This window comes from Impatiens glandulifera, chromosome 1, assembly GCF_907164915.1.
Source record: "Impatiens glandulifera chromosome 1, dImpGla2.1, whole genome shotgun sequence".
NCBI classification, from domain to species: domain Eukaryota; kingdom Viridiplantae; phylum Streptophyta; class Magnoliopsida; order Ericales; family Balsaminaceae; genus Impatiens; species Impatiens glandulifera.
Genome location: NC_061862.1, coordinates 39,210,721 through 39,228,509, shown reverse-complemented (window position 1 = coordinate 39,228,509; position 17,789 = coordinate 39,210,721). Strand labels below are relative to the sequence as shown.

The window sequence follows — 17,789 nt, the reverse complement described above, 5'->3', positions numbered from 1 at the left end:
GAGGAAAGAAGAAGGGGGAAACTGAAACGTTTTCTTTTTTTTCTTTTTTTTTCTTTTTTTTTCTCTCTCCTAGCTGGCAAGGCCACGTAGATTCGTGGCCTTGCTTTCGCTACTCTTTCGTTGAAAATATCATTTCCCAACCTTAAAATATTTTGTTTTATCGTAACGATAGACAATCTTTGACATAGAAAAACTAATTTAAAGTTGAATATATAGTTTAGTTAGTAGTCTAATATTTTTTTTTCTACAATTTTGAGGGTCCGTACAGAAATTTTATTAAGTTTTATTGTATTTTATGATGTAGGAAAAGATAATTAGAATTTATCATTAGTTTTAACTATATATTTAATAATATTATTATAATTTATCACTTACTATAAAAATTAACCCAATAAATGAGCTCATTTGATAATTATTTTGATAAAGAGATGAAATATTATGAGACTAATTCATATTTAGAAAGACTACTCATTTTTTAAATTAAAAAACAAAACAACTTTTAAAAGTACATTCATATTATAATAGTATATTTTAATTATTTTCTTTAAGAAAATCCTTTAAGCACTATATAATACCAAAAAAAACTTATAATATATATATTATAAATAACTCTTCAAGCGAGCTAAAAATCAAGTCCTTAAAATTATTCCAAAACATAGTAAACAAAATCATTCAAATTATAATAATAAATTTTTAACTCATTTACCCACTCCAACTTAAAATTCAATACATTTATTCTCTTAACATTTGCACTATACTAGTACGTTTCAAATCATAATAATTTTTATAAATATTGAATACATTTAATTGACAATTTTAGTTATTTATACCACAAATAGCATTTACAAAATACTTAATTTATTGTTTTGATATTTCACTTAGAAAACAAACATATGGAATTAGTTATATATACATAAAAAAAATTAATTAGTAAATAATAAAAGATAATATTTAAAAAAAAACAAATAATGATATAGATATCAAATTATATAACAATTTATAAAAATAAAACTTTTAATACAAAAAAAATTCAATAATAATTTAATTTGTTAAAAATTCTTTAAAAGACAAACTCATTTGAGTCATTAAAACGTGGGTTAAGTAGAACAAGTTGAACGAACTAATTAAACGGTATTAGAAAAATCTATATTAAATATTCTGAACGGTAGTTAAAATTATCCTTAACCGATGGTTGGTAACGCCGAAAAATATCATGTCATGTAAAAATAGTCCCCTCCAAATAATGTAAGATCAAATACAATAACTCTTAAAAAAAATAACTTTAGATCCGATTATTTTATCTCATATTTGCTACTTAAAAGGAGACGAACATAAACTAAAAAAATAATCACCAACATAATTAATTAAAAGGTGTAAGCAACCAACAATCCAACAATGATGGATAATTATTCAAATTATAAAAATGTAAGTCACATAAAACTAAACATAATGTTGGACCAAACACCAACTCAAACAATGTTCAATACCAAACAAAAAAAATGCATTTGAAGGTCTGACAAAGATTGGTCTTTCATCCTCTTTACATATTGTTTTTCTAAAGATAAGAAATGATAATCTTTTTCCATTCAACTTAATTAAACACTCTAATGTAAATTGTTAATGTAGTAAAAGTTTATATATGAAATGTAAATATTAAAATTGATGATCACAAAATACAAGTTTTCCTCCTTTGTCACACAAACCTTGTTCCCCAACTGAATTGACCATCTTCCCATATCCATACCTAAGACTCATCTTCCCCAAAATCCTATGAAACTCTCTAATGCATTCTCCCCTTCTTCTTCTATGATCTCTTCTTCTGCTACTCAAACCCGCCTCCGACAACTCTTTACCTAATTCATTCCTCGGATCTCCCCAATCCCTAGCCCTCTCCGCCCCCACCAACACCACCCCACCCATCAACTCCTCCGCCGCCACAAAGTTCATCAGAATATCCTCGCAATTCCTCATCTTCTCCACCAATCTCCTCGCCTCCCCCATCTCATTCCCTCCTTCGCAGCTGTACTTGTAAAGGTAATCCGTTTTCATTATCATGAATTTCGTCAGAATGATCGAGTATTTCTCTGGATGGACTGTGTATATCCATGTTCGACCGAGGATGTCGATCTCGTGAGATCTGGCGAAGAATCCGATTAGGCGGTTTTGATTTTGGGTCCATACTTGGAAAGCGAATTCAACGGATTCTGAATCGATCTCGATGTCGTCGTCGCAGATGATTACGGATCTGGTTTGGATTTGGGGTCGGGGGAGGAATCGGGAGTTGAGACTGTCGGAGGATTGAAGGATGAGGGAGATTTGAAGGGTGGTGCCGTATGAGATTGAGGTGAGATTGTTGGAGAGATTGGATAGGGTTTTGGATGAGGTTGATGGGTTTCCCCATAGGACTATGATTGATGCGATTGATGATGAGGATGAATATGCGGCGACTATTGAACGGAGGAGTGGGATTCGAGATTCGGAGTAACCGTTGATTAGGACTGTTGTTTGGTCTGGTCGTAAGGTTCGAGGATCAGGCAGTAATTTGTGATTGCATGTGTCGGAGGAGGGGATTGAGCGAAGGGAGAAGACGAGGACGATGGGTAAGAAGAGATTTGTGATTATAGTAAACAGGAGAAGATCTTGATTCTTCTTCTGCAATGGAATCCTTTAAAAAAGGAATCTTGAAATTAGCATCTATCTATCTATCTATCTATCTGGGGTTCATTGAAATTCGATTAAAGAAGGAATTATGAACCAATTCAGGTAAAGTCTCTTACATTGATTGATTGATTGATCTCGGTTTAAATTGAAAGTCTTCAGCTTGAATCTTCTTCTTCTTCTAGCTTCGACTGGAGCTCGAATCTGTTTTTGCGGCTCCTGTTTGGAAGCTGGGTTATTTGCAGATCTTGTTTGGATTCGGCCTGCAAAATGAAAAGATAAGAATTTGAAATTACTTTGTTTGGAAGTTTGGCTATTAATTAATCATTTATTCGTGAAACAAAAGGGTTTGATGCCCTTTTTATGTGTAGAAACCAGAAGATCCAAGTTCTTTGGTTGAATTTATGACCTTGGACATTTATCATTCTTTAACGAAAGAAAAAAAAATTCTCTATATTGTGGAGAAGGGATAATTTCAATATTATATTAAAAAAATATATATAATTTAATTTTTATGTTTGAAAAAAATATAATAAAAATAATTTAAATATATATTATCTATATTATTAATAGTTTGATAATATCTAACACAGACCCCTCTTTTGCGATGACATTAACTAGTGAAACCGTATTGGAAGTCAGTGCATTGTTTGATAATAAAAAAGAACATCAACTGACGCTATATAAATATGCGATGACTAATTATTTTGATTTCAAAGTGGTGAAGTTCACAAAAACATCTTTGGTATGTGAAATGTTTGGATGAGACATGCAAGTGGAGATTGCATGTTGTGAAATTTAATTTGTGTGAGATGTTTTAGATTCGAAAATTCAACCAACAACACTCATGCTCAGTTTTATAGAGGCTAGAGAAAAAAATGCAAACACTAGCATGGGTTATTGGGCAGTGCATGAAGAGTAAGTACATGGACCATCATCATAACCACTTGCTTAAAAAAATAATTAAAGACATGCATTCAACTTATGAGATATTTTGACTTATAATAATAAGGCTTGGAGGGTAAGGGAAAGAGTTTTAATGACGGTGCGAGGAAAGGTAGAGGATTCCTATGGAAAATTGTCATCATACCTTTACATGTTAGAGAAGAATAATCCTGGTACCATAACAGACATCCAGACAGACGAGCTCGGCCACTTCAAGTATATGTTCATGTCCCTAGGCCTCTCAATTAGGGGTTTCAAAGCCTTTTGTCGTCCTGTATTGCGCGTTGATGCCCGTTTTCTTAAGCACAAGGTGGGAGGTCAACTATTGGTGGCTATTGCATTGGATACAAATTATCAACTATATCCTGTCGCATTCGGCGTTGTTGATTCATAGAATAATAACTCCTGGACTTATTTTATGCAAAAACTTAGAGAAGCAATTGGATTAGTTGATGATCTCGTCTTCGTATCCGGTAGACACTCAAACATCGCCAATGCCTTATGTGTTGTTTTTCCAGAAGCAGACCACGGTGCGTGCACATATCACATAAATATAAATATTATGGCCAAATTCAAAACTGATAAATGTCATATGGAGTTTGATTTGGCTTCTCGTACGTACACTATCCCCCACTTTAATCGGTTTTTTGACAAGATCATGGTTAAATATCATAGGATTGCTGCCTATTTGGAAGAAATTGGGTTCCAAAGATGGAGTAGAGCATTTTTCCCCGGTAAGCGATACAATCAACTCACAATCAATTATGCTGAGAGTTTTAATAGTCAGAGTATGGAATCCAGAAAGTATCACATTTCAGCAATGGATGAGTATTTAAGATTCACAATACAACATTGGTTTAATGATAGAAGAGAAAAACCGTCCAACCACCAAGAACATTTATCTCCAACGTATGAAAAATTATTATGTGAGGGTTTTGAGAAGGCCAGATTCTATACCATATCATCGCTTAACCGATTCAAGTTATATGTGCATGACAATCAATCTCATTTTAAAGTCAATTTGAAAGACAATGACCGAACTTGTAGGGTATTTGAAGTCTCCGGTCTTCCTTGTATGCATGCGTTAGCTGATGCTTGTCACCGGAATGTGGTTTCTTATGACTTATGCTCAAGGTATTATTCAACTCAAAAATAATATTTATTTAACCAATTGTTTAATCGTTCTATTTTCCTCTCATAGGTATTACACAATTGTATCTTGGTTGAATGCATATGCGGAGACATGTTAACTGTTGGTGATGAAAACAATTGGGATGTTCCAGAAATTATCAAATAACGCGTGTGCCTAAAACCACCTATAAAGGTTAAGAAAGGGCGGTCACAAACTAAGCGTAGATCCCAAGTTGTGGTTCGTAAGGTCCCAAGACGATGCAACTCATATTCATGTCTAGGACATAATATGGCAACATGCAAAGTAGTGATTCATGCACCATATACTACAAGAGCAGGAGCAACATCATCTCAGCAGCATGAGCCATCATCTCAACAGCATGAGACATCATCTCAGCTGTACGAGCCATTATCTCAGATGTACGAGCCTTTAGCTTAGAAAAGCATTAATGAACTTATTATAAAATGAATTTTGTTGTGTAGAATGAAATTGTGTTGTTGTAGAATGAAATTGTGTTGTTGTAGAATGAACTTGTTGTTGTGTAGAATGAATTTGTGTTGTGTAGAATGGAATTGTGTTGATTAGAATGAATTTGTATTGTGTACAAGTATGCATATCATCATCATCTATCAATCATCTATCATCTATCATACTATATAATATTGATACAATTATGCATATCATCTTTCATCTATCATTATGGAGAAAGCAAATGCAATGCAGAAGAAGGGTTAATGGTCTCCAAATGATTAGTTTTGTTTATTAAGTCTACATTTGCGTGACGCAACTGCGTTCGCGTGACGCAACCGCATCCCCGAGACGCAACTATGAAAGCTCAGAACCTAGAAACAATAACATATATAACATTTAATACATCAACCATATTCCAAAAGTTTGATATCATTACATCAACCATATTACAAAAGTTTGGTATTAACATTACATCAACCATATTACAAAAGTTTGATAAATAACCTATGGTTCTACAAGTTCATGAAATAACCTGACCACCCACTTTTCTCTCCAAAGTTTTATCTCATTTGAGGTCACTTCTGCTAGACTTAGACTTAGGTTTGCAGTCAAGTACTACATATGCATTAATACAAAGACACCACAATCTCCACTCTTAGATGCTTTGGGGACTTCTGACTCTGAAAGTCTTGTGTATGGAAAAACGTCTAAAGAAAGCCGAGGAAATCTTACTTTTTCAGGATCAGACATTGCCTTATCAAATATATACGAAAGCATTTCGCACATTGGTTGCATAAATTCATCAAGATTAACATAACATCCAAGATCGCAGTCATATACGTCTATGCGCCACTACTGTAAACGAACAACGCAAAGTATCCAGTGGACGTTTTTTATGTTCAAAGAAATATATATATCATCGCATAATTTCCAACTGATCATAAATCTTCATCGCCCCAGAAGTAATTCATAAAGTTTCCAATGTCAAACTCAATAGGATCTTTAAGAAAATCTTTGTAATTAGAAATGAATCTAGGGCTGAGCCAACAATCTTCAATTGTGAAATTATTCTTATATGTCTTTGGATATAGCAAAAATCTTCTTCTCATAATTAAGAAGCATGCATCGATTTCCTGCACGATAGAAAAACATTCAAAATACAATCTGTAATTATGAAATTATTCTAACATTGAAGATGACTTACCTGATCTTGTAGCTAGTTGAACCTTTTCAGCACTCGGCGAAATAAGTCCTTATCACCTTCCGAAGTATGGAGATCAATTTTTTTATTGTCGGTATTTGGATCTTTAAGCCATGTTTGCAATTCAGTCAGCAGTTGGTCGTAATATTTGTGAAGGGGATTGACGGTCATAGGATCATTTAACTTGGGTAGTTTTAGATTAGGATTGGTCATATCTAGATCATTCATCGGCTTCCTTGTCCTTCACGAGACTAATACGATTTTAGGAGGAGTATTGAATAGTTTCAGATCATCGTCCTCATTTTCCTCCATTTTCTTCACTCCCTTCTTTACCGGCTTTTCCTTCATTGCCTTCACTGCCTTCTTTACCGGCTTTTTCTTCACTACCTTCTTCACATTCTCCTCCTTTTCCTTCTTCTCCACTTCTTCATTCATCGGATCCTTCTCAACGTTCTCCACTTCTTCATTTTCATTCACCTTCTCAACGTTCTCTACTTCTTCTTTCTTCTCCACTTCTTCATTCTCATTCACCTTTTCAACGTTCTCCACTTCTTCTTTCTTTTCCACTTCTTCATTCTCATTCACATTCTCAACGTTCTCCACTTCTTCATTCTCATTCACCTTCTCAACATTCTCCTCTTCAACAATGTTCTCAATCGGATCCTTCTCAATGTCCTCCTCTTGAACAATGTTCTCAATCAGATCCTTCTCAATGTCCTCCTCTTGAACAATGTTCTCAATCGGATCCTTCTCAATGTCCTCCTCTTTGACAATGTTCTCAATCGGATCCTTCTCAATGTCCTTCTCTTGAACAATGTTCTCAATCGGATCCTTCTCAATGTCCTCCTCTTCGACAATGTTCTCAATCAGATCCTTCTCAATGTCCTCCTCTTCGACAATGTTCTCAATCAGATCCTTCTCAATGTCCTCTTCTTCAACAATGTTCTCAATTAGATCCTTCTTCTCCATATCATTCTCATTCTTCTTCTCCTCCGCTTCAACAATGTCCTACAAAATGACTCCAACATTTGAATCTACATTATCATCATCCATATCATTCACCTTCTCATTCTCCTACAAAATGAAAAATAAAATTAGCTTCAGGTCATTCGCGTGACGCAACTGCATGACGCAACTGCATTTGCGAGATGCAACTTCGTGATGCAACCATAACATTTTTAATAAGATGCATTGCACGAATTACTTGGTAGGTCTTCTCATCTAGTTTGGCTGTTACTATGGCCATATGGTTGGTCACATGATTGGCGAACTGACTGCTTAGACTGAGAATCATCTTTTAAAACAGAATAAAGTTGTTTTGTTGATTCACTTTGATGTCTCTTATGCCTCCCTTCATATCTTCGACATCTTTCTTCATCTCATTACATATACATCGAATATGAGATGTCGGTGATGATGCAGGTGTTGAGGTTGCGGTTGGGGAACTAATGGGACTAGGGAGACTAGGGGGAGGTTGCCTACAATGCATGTTGGTTGCTTTGCTGGGAGCTACATCATATTCAAGCTTCCTCTTCCTATTGGAAGGTTAAACAATAGTAGGTTCTTTATCTTGATCTTCATCAACATTTTCATCTGATTCCGCTTCAGCCTTTCTCTTTCTCCCTCGTTCAGTACCTCCCTCAAACAAATCATCGAATGAATTGTCAATTTGTTCAAAATCCTCTCCACTATACAATCTTTTCTCTGTGGAGGACTCTTCCATCATAGACAACACAGTGCTATTAAGGGCAAAATGTACCTCCTAAATGGTGTTCTTCATTTTGGATTGATACAATAGTATCCTTGGGCGTAAAGGGTCATCAACATTCTTCCTTGTGGCGAATATAGGGACAAAGCTTTGGATAACCTCATAGGTCCACACTTGTAGTGCTAGTGCAAACTAATAAACGTTGTAAGCAAAAGTATTAGTAACTCCAGTCTCCATCTTGGACATATATAAGAACCTGTGGCGTTTCATGTCATAGTTAAGACCCTTCACGGTGACTCTATAGGACATATTTCCCCATGGAAATCGGAGAAAATCTTCAACATCTTCAACCATATGGATGATTTTGACATTTATAATCCGTCTTGGGTCAAATGAAAAGAGATACTGGCAAATCAAGCATATCAGCCCCACCTTCCATGTGTCTTCCTTATCGGTGCATGTCATAAAATAAGATTCCATCTCGTGCATTCGAACTATCATATTCCTTTTGAAATATTTTATCAGCAAGGGTGGACAACCTCGACATTCATCTTTGTATTTAGGCCATCTGTCGAAGTTGAGGTCTGTAATCAAGGCATACTCTTTCACACCAAAAGTCAATTTCTCCCCATTCAATTTGAAAATCATCCCATTCGAATTGGACTTAACCTTCCGAAGCAACATCTGATGTAGAATTGTTCCTAAGAACAACAAGTGCGGGACTCCTTTGAATAAATACTGAAATTAGCAATTAAGAGCCCTCTCCATAAGATCCATATTTTCAAACCTATCAGATATTTTTTAGGGCTTGGACAGATTTCAAATAAATCATACCAGGAAAATCAGGAACGATGTCTTCCATCTACAAAAGGGAAAACAAAAATAACATTGTTGGTGAAAACCTTTTACAACGAATATAAACAAACGAGAAGCAACCGACAATTGCTAGAAACAACCGTCAACCGCGAGACGCAACCCTAATCCCTAACATAAACCATTCGCAAGACGCAACCGCGAGACACAACTCTAAACCCTAACATAAACCATAAACCATTTGTAAGACGCAACCATAACCCTAACATAAACCCTAAATCATATGCAAGACGCAACAAAGTTAAACCATAAAACAAAAACCAACAAAACTAACAATAACCCAATTACTGATGAAGTCAATGAATGAACGAGAAGACAAGTAGGAAGAGTCGTCGAGACAGGTGCGAGAGAGAGAGAAGGAAGAGTCGGCGGGTGCGAGAGAGCGAACAATGTGAAATAAATTATAACCCGCTTCAAATAAAACCCAAGAAATTATGAAATAAATTGTGACACGTGTCAACCGCGTGACGCAACCGCATGTCTCAACCATCAACACCTGCATTCAACGAATCAAGGCGAATCAAAGAATCAATGTCGTTCTATAAACGAAATAATCACAAACATTCATCTATAAACGAAATAAACACAAAACATTGATCTATAAACGAAAATAGTGAAAATTTTATCTTTCGTCGTCGTCGTTCGCCGTTGGAGTTTCGCGGTTCGTCGTTGGAAGTTCTTCGCCGTTGAATATACTGGAATGGTGTTCTTCGACGTCGTGTTCTTCGCCGATGAAAAGAGAAAGTCTTCTCCGCCATTAGGGTTTATAACGGAGAAGACCGAGAAGAGAGAGAAAATGAAGCAACAAATGAAAAAATAGGATTTTATAGGGTTTCGGTTGTGAGACACTTGGAGTTGTGTCTCGCAAAAAAGTAAAATTGTCTAAAAAAATAAAAGGTCTCGCCCGCCCTTTTATTTTAAGGGCTGGTCAAAAGGTTGATCTTTAGGGTTCATCAAAATTCCTCTTAAATTTCATTATAATTGTAATTTAATTTTTAATCTTAAACATTCTATCAAACTAATAAATTATAATTTGTCTTTCCAATATTTCCCTGTTAACTTCCTAAATTTAAAAAAAAAAAATTAAATAAACATTTAAATTCCTAAATTCAAAACAAAAACATGAATTCAAAAGTCAAACTTATTAAATAAAAAAAAAATCTGTTTCAAAATTCTAAACTAAATAAAAATACATTTTAACTTCTACTCATTAGTCTGTTAATTAAGCAATAGAATAATAATAAGATAATAATTCCTGAACTAAAAAGTTTAGAATTAAAATTTTAAAATCAAATTGATTTGAATTCTAAATTTAATTATTAATATTAAATGAATTATCAAATCTAATAATTAAAATTAGACCCCAATTTCAATATTACCAAGCACACCATAAACAATTTGTTTGTATCTAAATTCCATTCCATTTATTTTAAACTAATCCACTTATATTAAAACGTGATAATGGATTATAGTTTACAAATAATATTACTCTAGTTAGATTGAGTAATTGAATATGATCGTTCATAGTCTAGAGAGAACAGAGAAGGTAATGAATGCCACATAAATATGAAAAGTTTCTTTCTCTTCTTCTGTACAACAGAGCAATCAATCAGTGGCAATGGCAATGGCAGCTGCACTACAAAAAGTATTTCATCCTTTCATCCGTCTTCATTGCATTATATATAGCTTGAACCTGAAAAACAACATTAATATATTCAATTCCAATCCCAATCCCAATCCCATTTAACACATTATAAGAAGAAGAAGAAACCTGTTCACTAGAGATGACATGAACTGGTCCAATATTCACTGAAACATATTTTCCCCGTGAAGATATTTTCTGTTTTACACTATCCTGTCAATCAACAAAGTAACCAACCAAGCTCACTTACAACCAGACAGACACCAATGGACATAAAAACCCTAAATTTCCTACATCAAATGTCTCCGATTCAATTCCTATTAAGATTTAAGTGACAACATTTTTTTTTTTTATTTCATGTGTTGATTTTGATTAGCACTAGTGTTCCTTTATGCGACTTTTTGTGTTTTATTCTAGTTTAGTGAAATCTTTAGTTTTAAAAAGCTATACATTAAACAATGGTTCTATTCAATCAATGCAATATGAAAATGGTTTCTAAATCAAGCAAAGAGAAAAAGGCATGGAAACATAGGCTAAGCAACTAGAGAGTATTCAAGTAGAGGAAACACAAGGGCCCCGTCTGTAAGGGAGCTTGAGAGACCTTTTTCCCCTTTTTATCTCTTGTTTTGCCTCACAAGAAGCCCATATTAATACATACTTTAAAACAGAATTTAGAAACACCCAGATTAAAAAAAACCTATTCAGATGAGATTATGTTTAGAAACTAAACTTAATCAGAATTTGTTTCTTATGCGGATTCGAATCCAAATACATAAACATACAAGTGCTTCCAAATGGGGTTGGCGAACAAAATTCAATTGATTGATTAAGGAACACGGTTACCTCGGGGATGGAGTGTTGAAGTACAGATTCAACAGCAATAACCATAGCTTGCACAAAGTCATCACCACCAGTTCCAATAGCAGTAAAATCTCTCACAGTTGGGTAGGAATTAACCTGTTGTTGTTGTTGATGACGACTTATTAATATATAATAATCACCAAATTCGTCTAACTTAAGGTTTTGATGACCATTTTTTATACATACCTTCTTATCAAGAGCAAGCCATTCGCTTGTTGAATCATCTGTTACTGTACCACCAATAACCATATTGGTTGTTTGCCCAACGCGTCCTTCTGTTTTAGACAATTCTGGATTCACATTCATACATTCATTCATAACCAGGTATCAGCAAAAACCAAACTGTATCTATCTAATCAATTAGGGTTATAGTTCATAAATATATGGAATTAAAACAGAAGTTTTGACACCTGAAATGGCCTTGAGAACAGCTTCTTGAGGAGGGCCTTGCTCGGAGTCATCCTCATCTGCTGCTGCTGCTGATGATGATGAATATGATGATGATGGAGATTCACCGTAAGAACAATTGGGATGCGGTACCCGTCTAGCAAATCGAAAACCTAGAGTCCTGATGGAGGATTTGCAGGTATGGAATGGAGGAGTGGATGAGAAGGAAGAAGCAGGGCGGCCGTGATTGCAAGGAAGAATAGATCGACAAGGAACCATCGCAGAAATGGGTCGAAAGAGATTCTTGGTAGCCATGTCCCTGTCAAGCAGAAAACCCCAAAACTGTAATCTTATCTTTTGAGATTGTGAATTAGGTTTCAATTTGCAAAAGAGAAAAGATTTGTTGAACAGCGTCCAGTAACGGAGAAGAGAAGAGAGAAGACGGAACTCAGCCACCGCCGGTGGAAGGAAGGAAGGAAGGAAAATATTATAAACCGGTATTGGCCACGGATCCGGTTTTTACTTCAATCAATGACAAAATTATCCAAGTAGAAGAAGAAGATTGTTGAGTTTTTTGTTTGTTTTTTTCATTTATAAGGATCAATTTCTTTCATCTTCACTCATTTTTTAGTTAATATCATTGTATTGTATGAACATTTTAATATAAATATTCAAAATAATTTTACCTCTTTAAATTATAAATATTAAATAATTATTTTAAATAAATAATTATTTTAAATAAATAATTTGAATTTGATGTATCTATTTAAATATCAAACTAATTATTTATAAAGCCCAAAATATAGACAAAATAAATATTTATGTCTATTAAAATATTTTGCAGGTTGAAAATAAAGTCAACAAGAGTGAAGAAAAAATCAATTTTAAACAAATTTCAAAGCTGATAAAAGAGATCGTGATCTAGTGCAGTCGAAAATAGGAGAAACGATTACAGCAGACCACGCAACCATCAGATGAGCGCACAGTCTTCAGCCAACGGTCATTAAAGGAATGCGTCATCCGCTACAACGGAAGCCAAACGCTTCCGTGTAGCACCGGATCCACTAACGCACGCGCCAACACTGTTAGCCTGAACGCAGACAAAACGCCCGAACACAAACGGATGAAGATGAAACGATGCACCCAGACGTGTATTCGCACTTTGGCTCGAAACGACGATATTTCAGCCTTGGTTTGTGTTCTTCCTCACGGAGAATAGGATGAACATTGACCGAAATTTTTGATTTTTGTAAAGTGGAACTCGATCGATACTCAACCAAATCAAATTATTCAAATGCTGAAATAATCACCCTAACATGGTGATCATTTCACCTACAATCATAGGCGCAATATAATGACCTAATTGAATGAGAACGATTGAATACAGAGACAAAAGTCATTAATGACTTTTTGTCTCGAATTCGATCAACTTGATCATCTAACCGACTATGGTTAGTTATAAATAGCCCTCCTTAGCCAAGACGGAGGCAATGATCAGAATCTTAAGCCTTCAATCAAACTTTTACAAGATCCGCCATTAATTTATTTTCAAGTTTTTGAAAGTTTTGGAAATTGTGTAAAACTCTAAGGTTCGTTTCTGGATCATCACAAAGCTTCATACATAATTTAATAGTGTTCTCCAACTCACTATAAGATTTAATTCATATTGTAATTCAAGTTACAAATTAAAATTAAAATTTTTACATTTCAGTTCGACTATTCTTGATTATTGCTTAATTATCCATTTTCTTGATTTGACTTCAATCCTAAGATCATTTCAAAGATTTCTACTAAAACTAATTTGAACAAATCAACCTAAGTCAAAAACACAAAAATTCAATTTTTAAAATTTTTAAAATCGGATTATTTTTTTCTTTTAACTCAAGAACAACGATTTAAAAAACTTCTTAATATCTTTTAAATGGGTTAGAAATAGTTTTTTATCAATTCCAATCGGTTTAAGGTATTTTTACACAAAAACCGAAAAATTCAAAAATCTAAAAAAATCTAGTTCTTGAATTGGATAAAATGGATAGACAATGTTCATGTTTTGTTTTCATTTCATCCAAATATGTACAAGGAAGTTATTGGTAAGCTCCTTAAGATGGAATAAACCTTAAAAATCAAAATCCTAATCTTTACTCAAACACTGCTCGAATCGAATTGGACATCTTCCCGGTTGATTGATATACATCGGGATGATGTTAAAAAGGATCCATGTAATTTGAGGAAGCTTCTCATGCCTTTGAAGTGAAGGATGAAAGCTCCAAACGAAATCACAAAACCTGCAATTGATGTTCTTGACGTCCGACCAAAAAACTCAAGCGTCCGACCGATGATATTTTCCTAGGTTTGGTTTTCGACCGAGAAAACTAGTTATCCCCTACACTCGACCAAGGATTCTCACATTGATCTGGTTTTCAAATGAGAAAATCAGTCAGCGCCTAGAATCCGACCAAGGAAATCGGTCTAGTATGGTTTTCGACCAAGAAAACCAACCAGACACGGTCTCCGGCAAGGATCAGCGTGCACGACCGAGAAATGACCTTCAAGTTGACCGAGCGCCCATATTTGTTGACTCTAGGGCTTGTTTGTTTGAGATTTTTAATTTCTAATTGTAATAATTAGAAGCTCTAAACTATTTTTAAATCATCGAAAAAAATAGAAGATGATTATAAATATTTTTAGAATATTTTCACAAAAAATATTTTAATAAGGCCTTTTTGAATTTATATTTAAATTCTAACACCTTAAACTGATATGTTCATATATTTATATTTTCCTCAATAGTTCTCGACATCAATCGCAAGTACTAAAATATAAATATTTTATAATTTTAAATGTAAGAAAAACTCATATATGTCTAAAACTTGAAAAATAATTTGTTAAATAAAATGTAAAAAAATATAAAAAAAATTAAATAATAACCAAAATTTTATGAATTAAAGACAATTGTTAACCAGTATAAAAAATATAGTGCGAAATCCCTTTCCCGAGTATCACCGAACATCGAATATTGAATCTCTATATTATAATAACAAAATCACACATGCATGTTTGTAAGACATCTATTATGTTTATCTAAATAACTTAATTCTGATAAAATTATAAGCTTTTATAGAATGATATTTAACTCCTTAAATATTTTATTATCATTAAAATGCTTTAAATGAAAGAGGAAGGTTAGGGATGCAATGTGTCATTTTAATTTTTTTTAATTAAAAAATGTTATTTGGATCAATATAAATATATTTTTAGTTACTTTGAATAACAATGAATGGTATAAAAATATAAATAATTTTAACTATTTTATATTTTGATTTTTTTTGTGAACATAAATATTTTTGATCTTTTATGATAAATTGAGTTTATTTGGAATAATTTATGATAAATTTAAATTGAATCATTTTTTTATGGATTTTTATTCTTTAAATATTTGTAATTTATTGAATTAATGAAATATATTTTATTATTTGTAAAAATATTTATAACTAATGATAAATATCACTATTTTATATTATTAATTATAAATATAAACTTCTTTAATAATAATAACCTTTATTATTATAAACTTTACTTTTTTTTTTGTTTTGAGTAAAATAGATAATTATTGATGTTATCTAGAAATTGTATTAATATTAAGGGATAATTTGATTTCTGTGTTGAACATGTTGGGAATACAGCGGGTAATAATCATAGTTGTGATAATAAATGATTTTCCATTTAATTGGATCTTTAGGAACGAAAAATAACCAACATAAAAAGAAATATAAATGAAACAAGAACACCAAGAATTTGACGTGGAAAATCTTTTTAAATTAAAGAATAAAAATCACGAAATTTTTGTTCAAAAGAAACTTCACTATAATCAAATGTTAGACACGAAACAAATAAAAATAAGAGTTAAACAAAGAAGAGATCTCACTATCTCTACAAGTGTATGCTAGATGACTTTCAAATGTGGTGATGTGTTACGATAAAACCACTTCCTCCACTTTTTATAATAGAACGATGACAGCTCAAGAGTCTTTTTCTAATAAGACAACCATACCCTTATTTAACACAAAAAAAAAAACTCTTCAATTTATGGACTTCTAGATTTTTAAGCTTATAAATTGAGTTTTTTATTACATAGTTGGAATCTAAACCAATAACCCAACAGAACAATGAACAGAACAATAATGGATTTAACCCAGCAGAACAATGATGGAGTTGGTGATAGAAACTAATGTCAAATATGTGATCGATGTTATATATGCTCCAATGAGAACCACTTCTTAGATTGGTTCGTGTGATACATTATCATTTAAAAAAAAAAAAAAAAAACACCATGTTATTCATAGAATCATAGAATTGATTGTTGATCGAATAGCCAAATGTTGCGACTTAAATTGTTTTCACTTTCTTTCTCTTCACTTTTTATCTCATATTATTTGAATTTTATTGTTCAAGTTTAACTACAATTTAAAAAAAAAAAAAAATAATCATTTTATAATAAAATTACAAGAATAAAATTTATTTTATTAGATGATGGATCATGTTTCTGCATATTTTCTCAAAATGCACGCCACCGCATGATCTAGCTAATAACTATATTAGTGGGTCAATTTAAAAACAAACTTTGATCATGTTGGGAACAGAGAACTTCTCAATCTTATGAAAGAGGAGGGCAATAATGGATAATGGATTGTATTAATAACAATATCTTGTTTGTTGTCTTATTTTTCACTTATTTAATCACGAGGGGTTTAATATTTTGTTTGATTCGAATGAATATTCGACTGAATTCGAATTTTATTTAACTTTCGAATCAAATTTTAAACCAATTCGAATTTAAATAAAAAATTTTATTTAGTTTCCAATTTAGGTTTTAACTTGAAAATAAAACCAAAAACTTTATTTTAATAATTTATTATATATAATTATATTTTTTATATTTAAAATTAATTTGTCTATAAAAGTAAATAAAATAGAACCGTCTTCAAATTCGAATCGAAAATCAAATTCAAATAAGTTCGATTTTATTCGAATTAAATTCAATCTTAGAATAGTCTTAAAAAATCGAAAAACTCAAATCAATAAATTTAAATAACAAAAAATTCTCCCCGTAAACGCCCTTCCATCCATGATCATAATAATTAAAGATCAACCAAATTACTACCAATAATATTTTATTTTTTCTCAAATAATTCAATTTTTGATAATATAAATTTGAACAAAATTACAAGCTATTTTTAAACAGTCCAGTATGAACAAAATAGCCGTCAACACTTGTTTTCTGTGCAAACAGAACCATTTTGATCATGATCTATTGTCCTTTTGTCTTCTGTCTTGTTTGGATAGATTCTAAACAATATTTCATTCTAATAAATATAAAATATAAATTTCAAATCAAATTTATTACATTCTCTTACTAAAATCTTATTTTAAACAATTTAATTAGAATAATTAAACTTCACAGACCATACCCAAGGTAGACTTAAGACTTGTTAGATGTTGGACGTATGTACAAAATAATCATATTAATTATTTGAAATTTGATGAGAAATTGATTAGGTTAAAATGAAAATATATTTAATATTTGATATTTTAGAAATAATATATTTTATATATTAATCTAATCAAATAAAATAAAAAATAATAAAAAGAATATTTTAGTATTAAGAAAAGTGACAAGTTAAATCCACGTCAAACAAGCAAGCCTATAAAGGTGTGCATCCGCGTGGCAATCCAAATAGTTATTTTGTCTTGCATGCAAAATTAGAAAATTTTCAAATATTAATAGTATATCGACAATGTAAAAGTAAGTGAGTCGTTGATTCAACATATTTGTGACACGTACGACTAACCATAATACAACATTTTTCATGCACATATCATACGTTAGAATTCTAGCATGAATAACGCTACA

General features: G+C 32.5%; 3 protein-coding genes across 5 annotated transcripts; all 3 read right to left on the bottom strand.

The window, feature by feature from the left end:
- Positions 1 to 1,648: 1,648 nt before the first annotated feature.
- Positions 1,649 to 3,027, bottom strand: LOC124920618 (glycosyltransferase family protein 64 C3). Of its 2 annotated transcripts, none has more exons than XM_047461143.1 (2): positions 2,778 to 3,027; positions 1,649 to 2,665 (listed from the first exon to the last, which is right to left on the bottom strand). In XM_047461143.1, coding segments are annotated over exons 1-2 (1,014 nt in total). In that variant the 5' UTR covers positions 2,780 to 3,027; the 3' UTR covers positions 1,649 to 1,653. The 2 variants fall into 2 exon arrangements, with proteins under 2 accessions (XP_047317099.1, XP_047317097.1); XM_047461141.1 differs by having other exon boundaries at positions 2,782 to 3,027.
- Positions 3,028 to 5,060: 2,033 nt separating this feature from the next.
- LOC124925275 (ring-infected erythrocyte surface antigen-like) lies at positions 5,061 to 8,130 on the bottom strand. The gene is made up of 4 exons (XM_047465248.1): positions 7,960 to 8,130; positions 6,939 to 7,415; positions 6,666 to 6,884; positions 5,061 to 5,168 (listed from the first exon to the last, which is right to left on the bottom strand). The coding sequence occupies exons 1-4, from the start codon at positions 8,128 to 8,130 to the stop codon at positions 5,061 to 5,063; spliced, it is 975 nt and encodes a 324-aa protein (XP_047321204.1).
- A 2,304-nt stretch (positions 8,131 to 10,434) lies between these two features.
- On the bottom strand, positions 10,435 to 12,418 carry LOC124920684. 2 transcript variants are annotated; one of them, XM_047461230.1, is made up of 5 exons: positions 11,902 to 12,418; positions 11,678 to 11,766; positions 11,474 to 11,587; positions 10,760 to 10,843; positions 10,435 to 10,681 (listed from the first exon to the last, which is right to left on the bottom strand). In XM_047461230.1, exons 1-5 carry the CDS (start codon positions 12,191 to 12,193, stop codon positions 10,625 to 10,627), a joined length of 636 nt encoding a protein of 211 aa, XP_047317186.1. In that variant the 5' UTR covers positions 12,194 to 12,418; the 3' UTR covers positions 10,435 to 10,624. The 2 variants fall into 2 exon arrangements, with proteins under 2 accessions (XP_047317186.1, XP_047317185.1); XM_047461229.1 differs by having other exon boundaries at positions 11,678 to 11,781; positions 11,902 to 12,414.
- Positions 12,419 to 17,789: the final 5,371 nt, after the last annotated feature.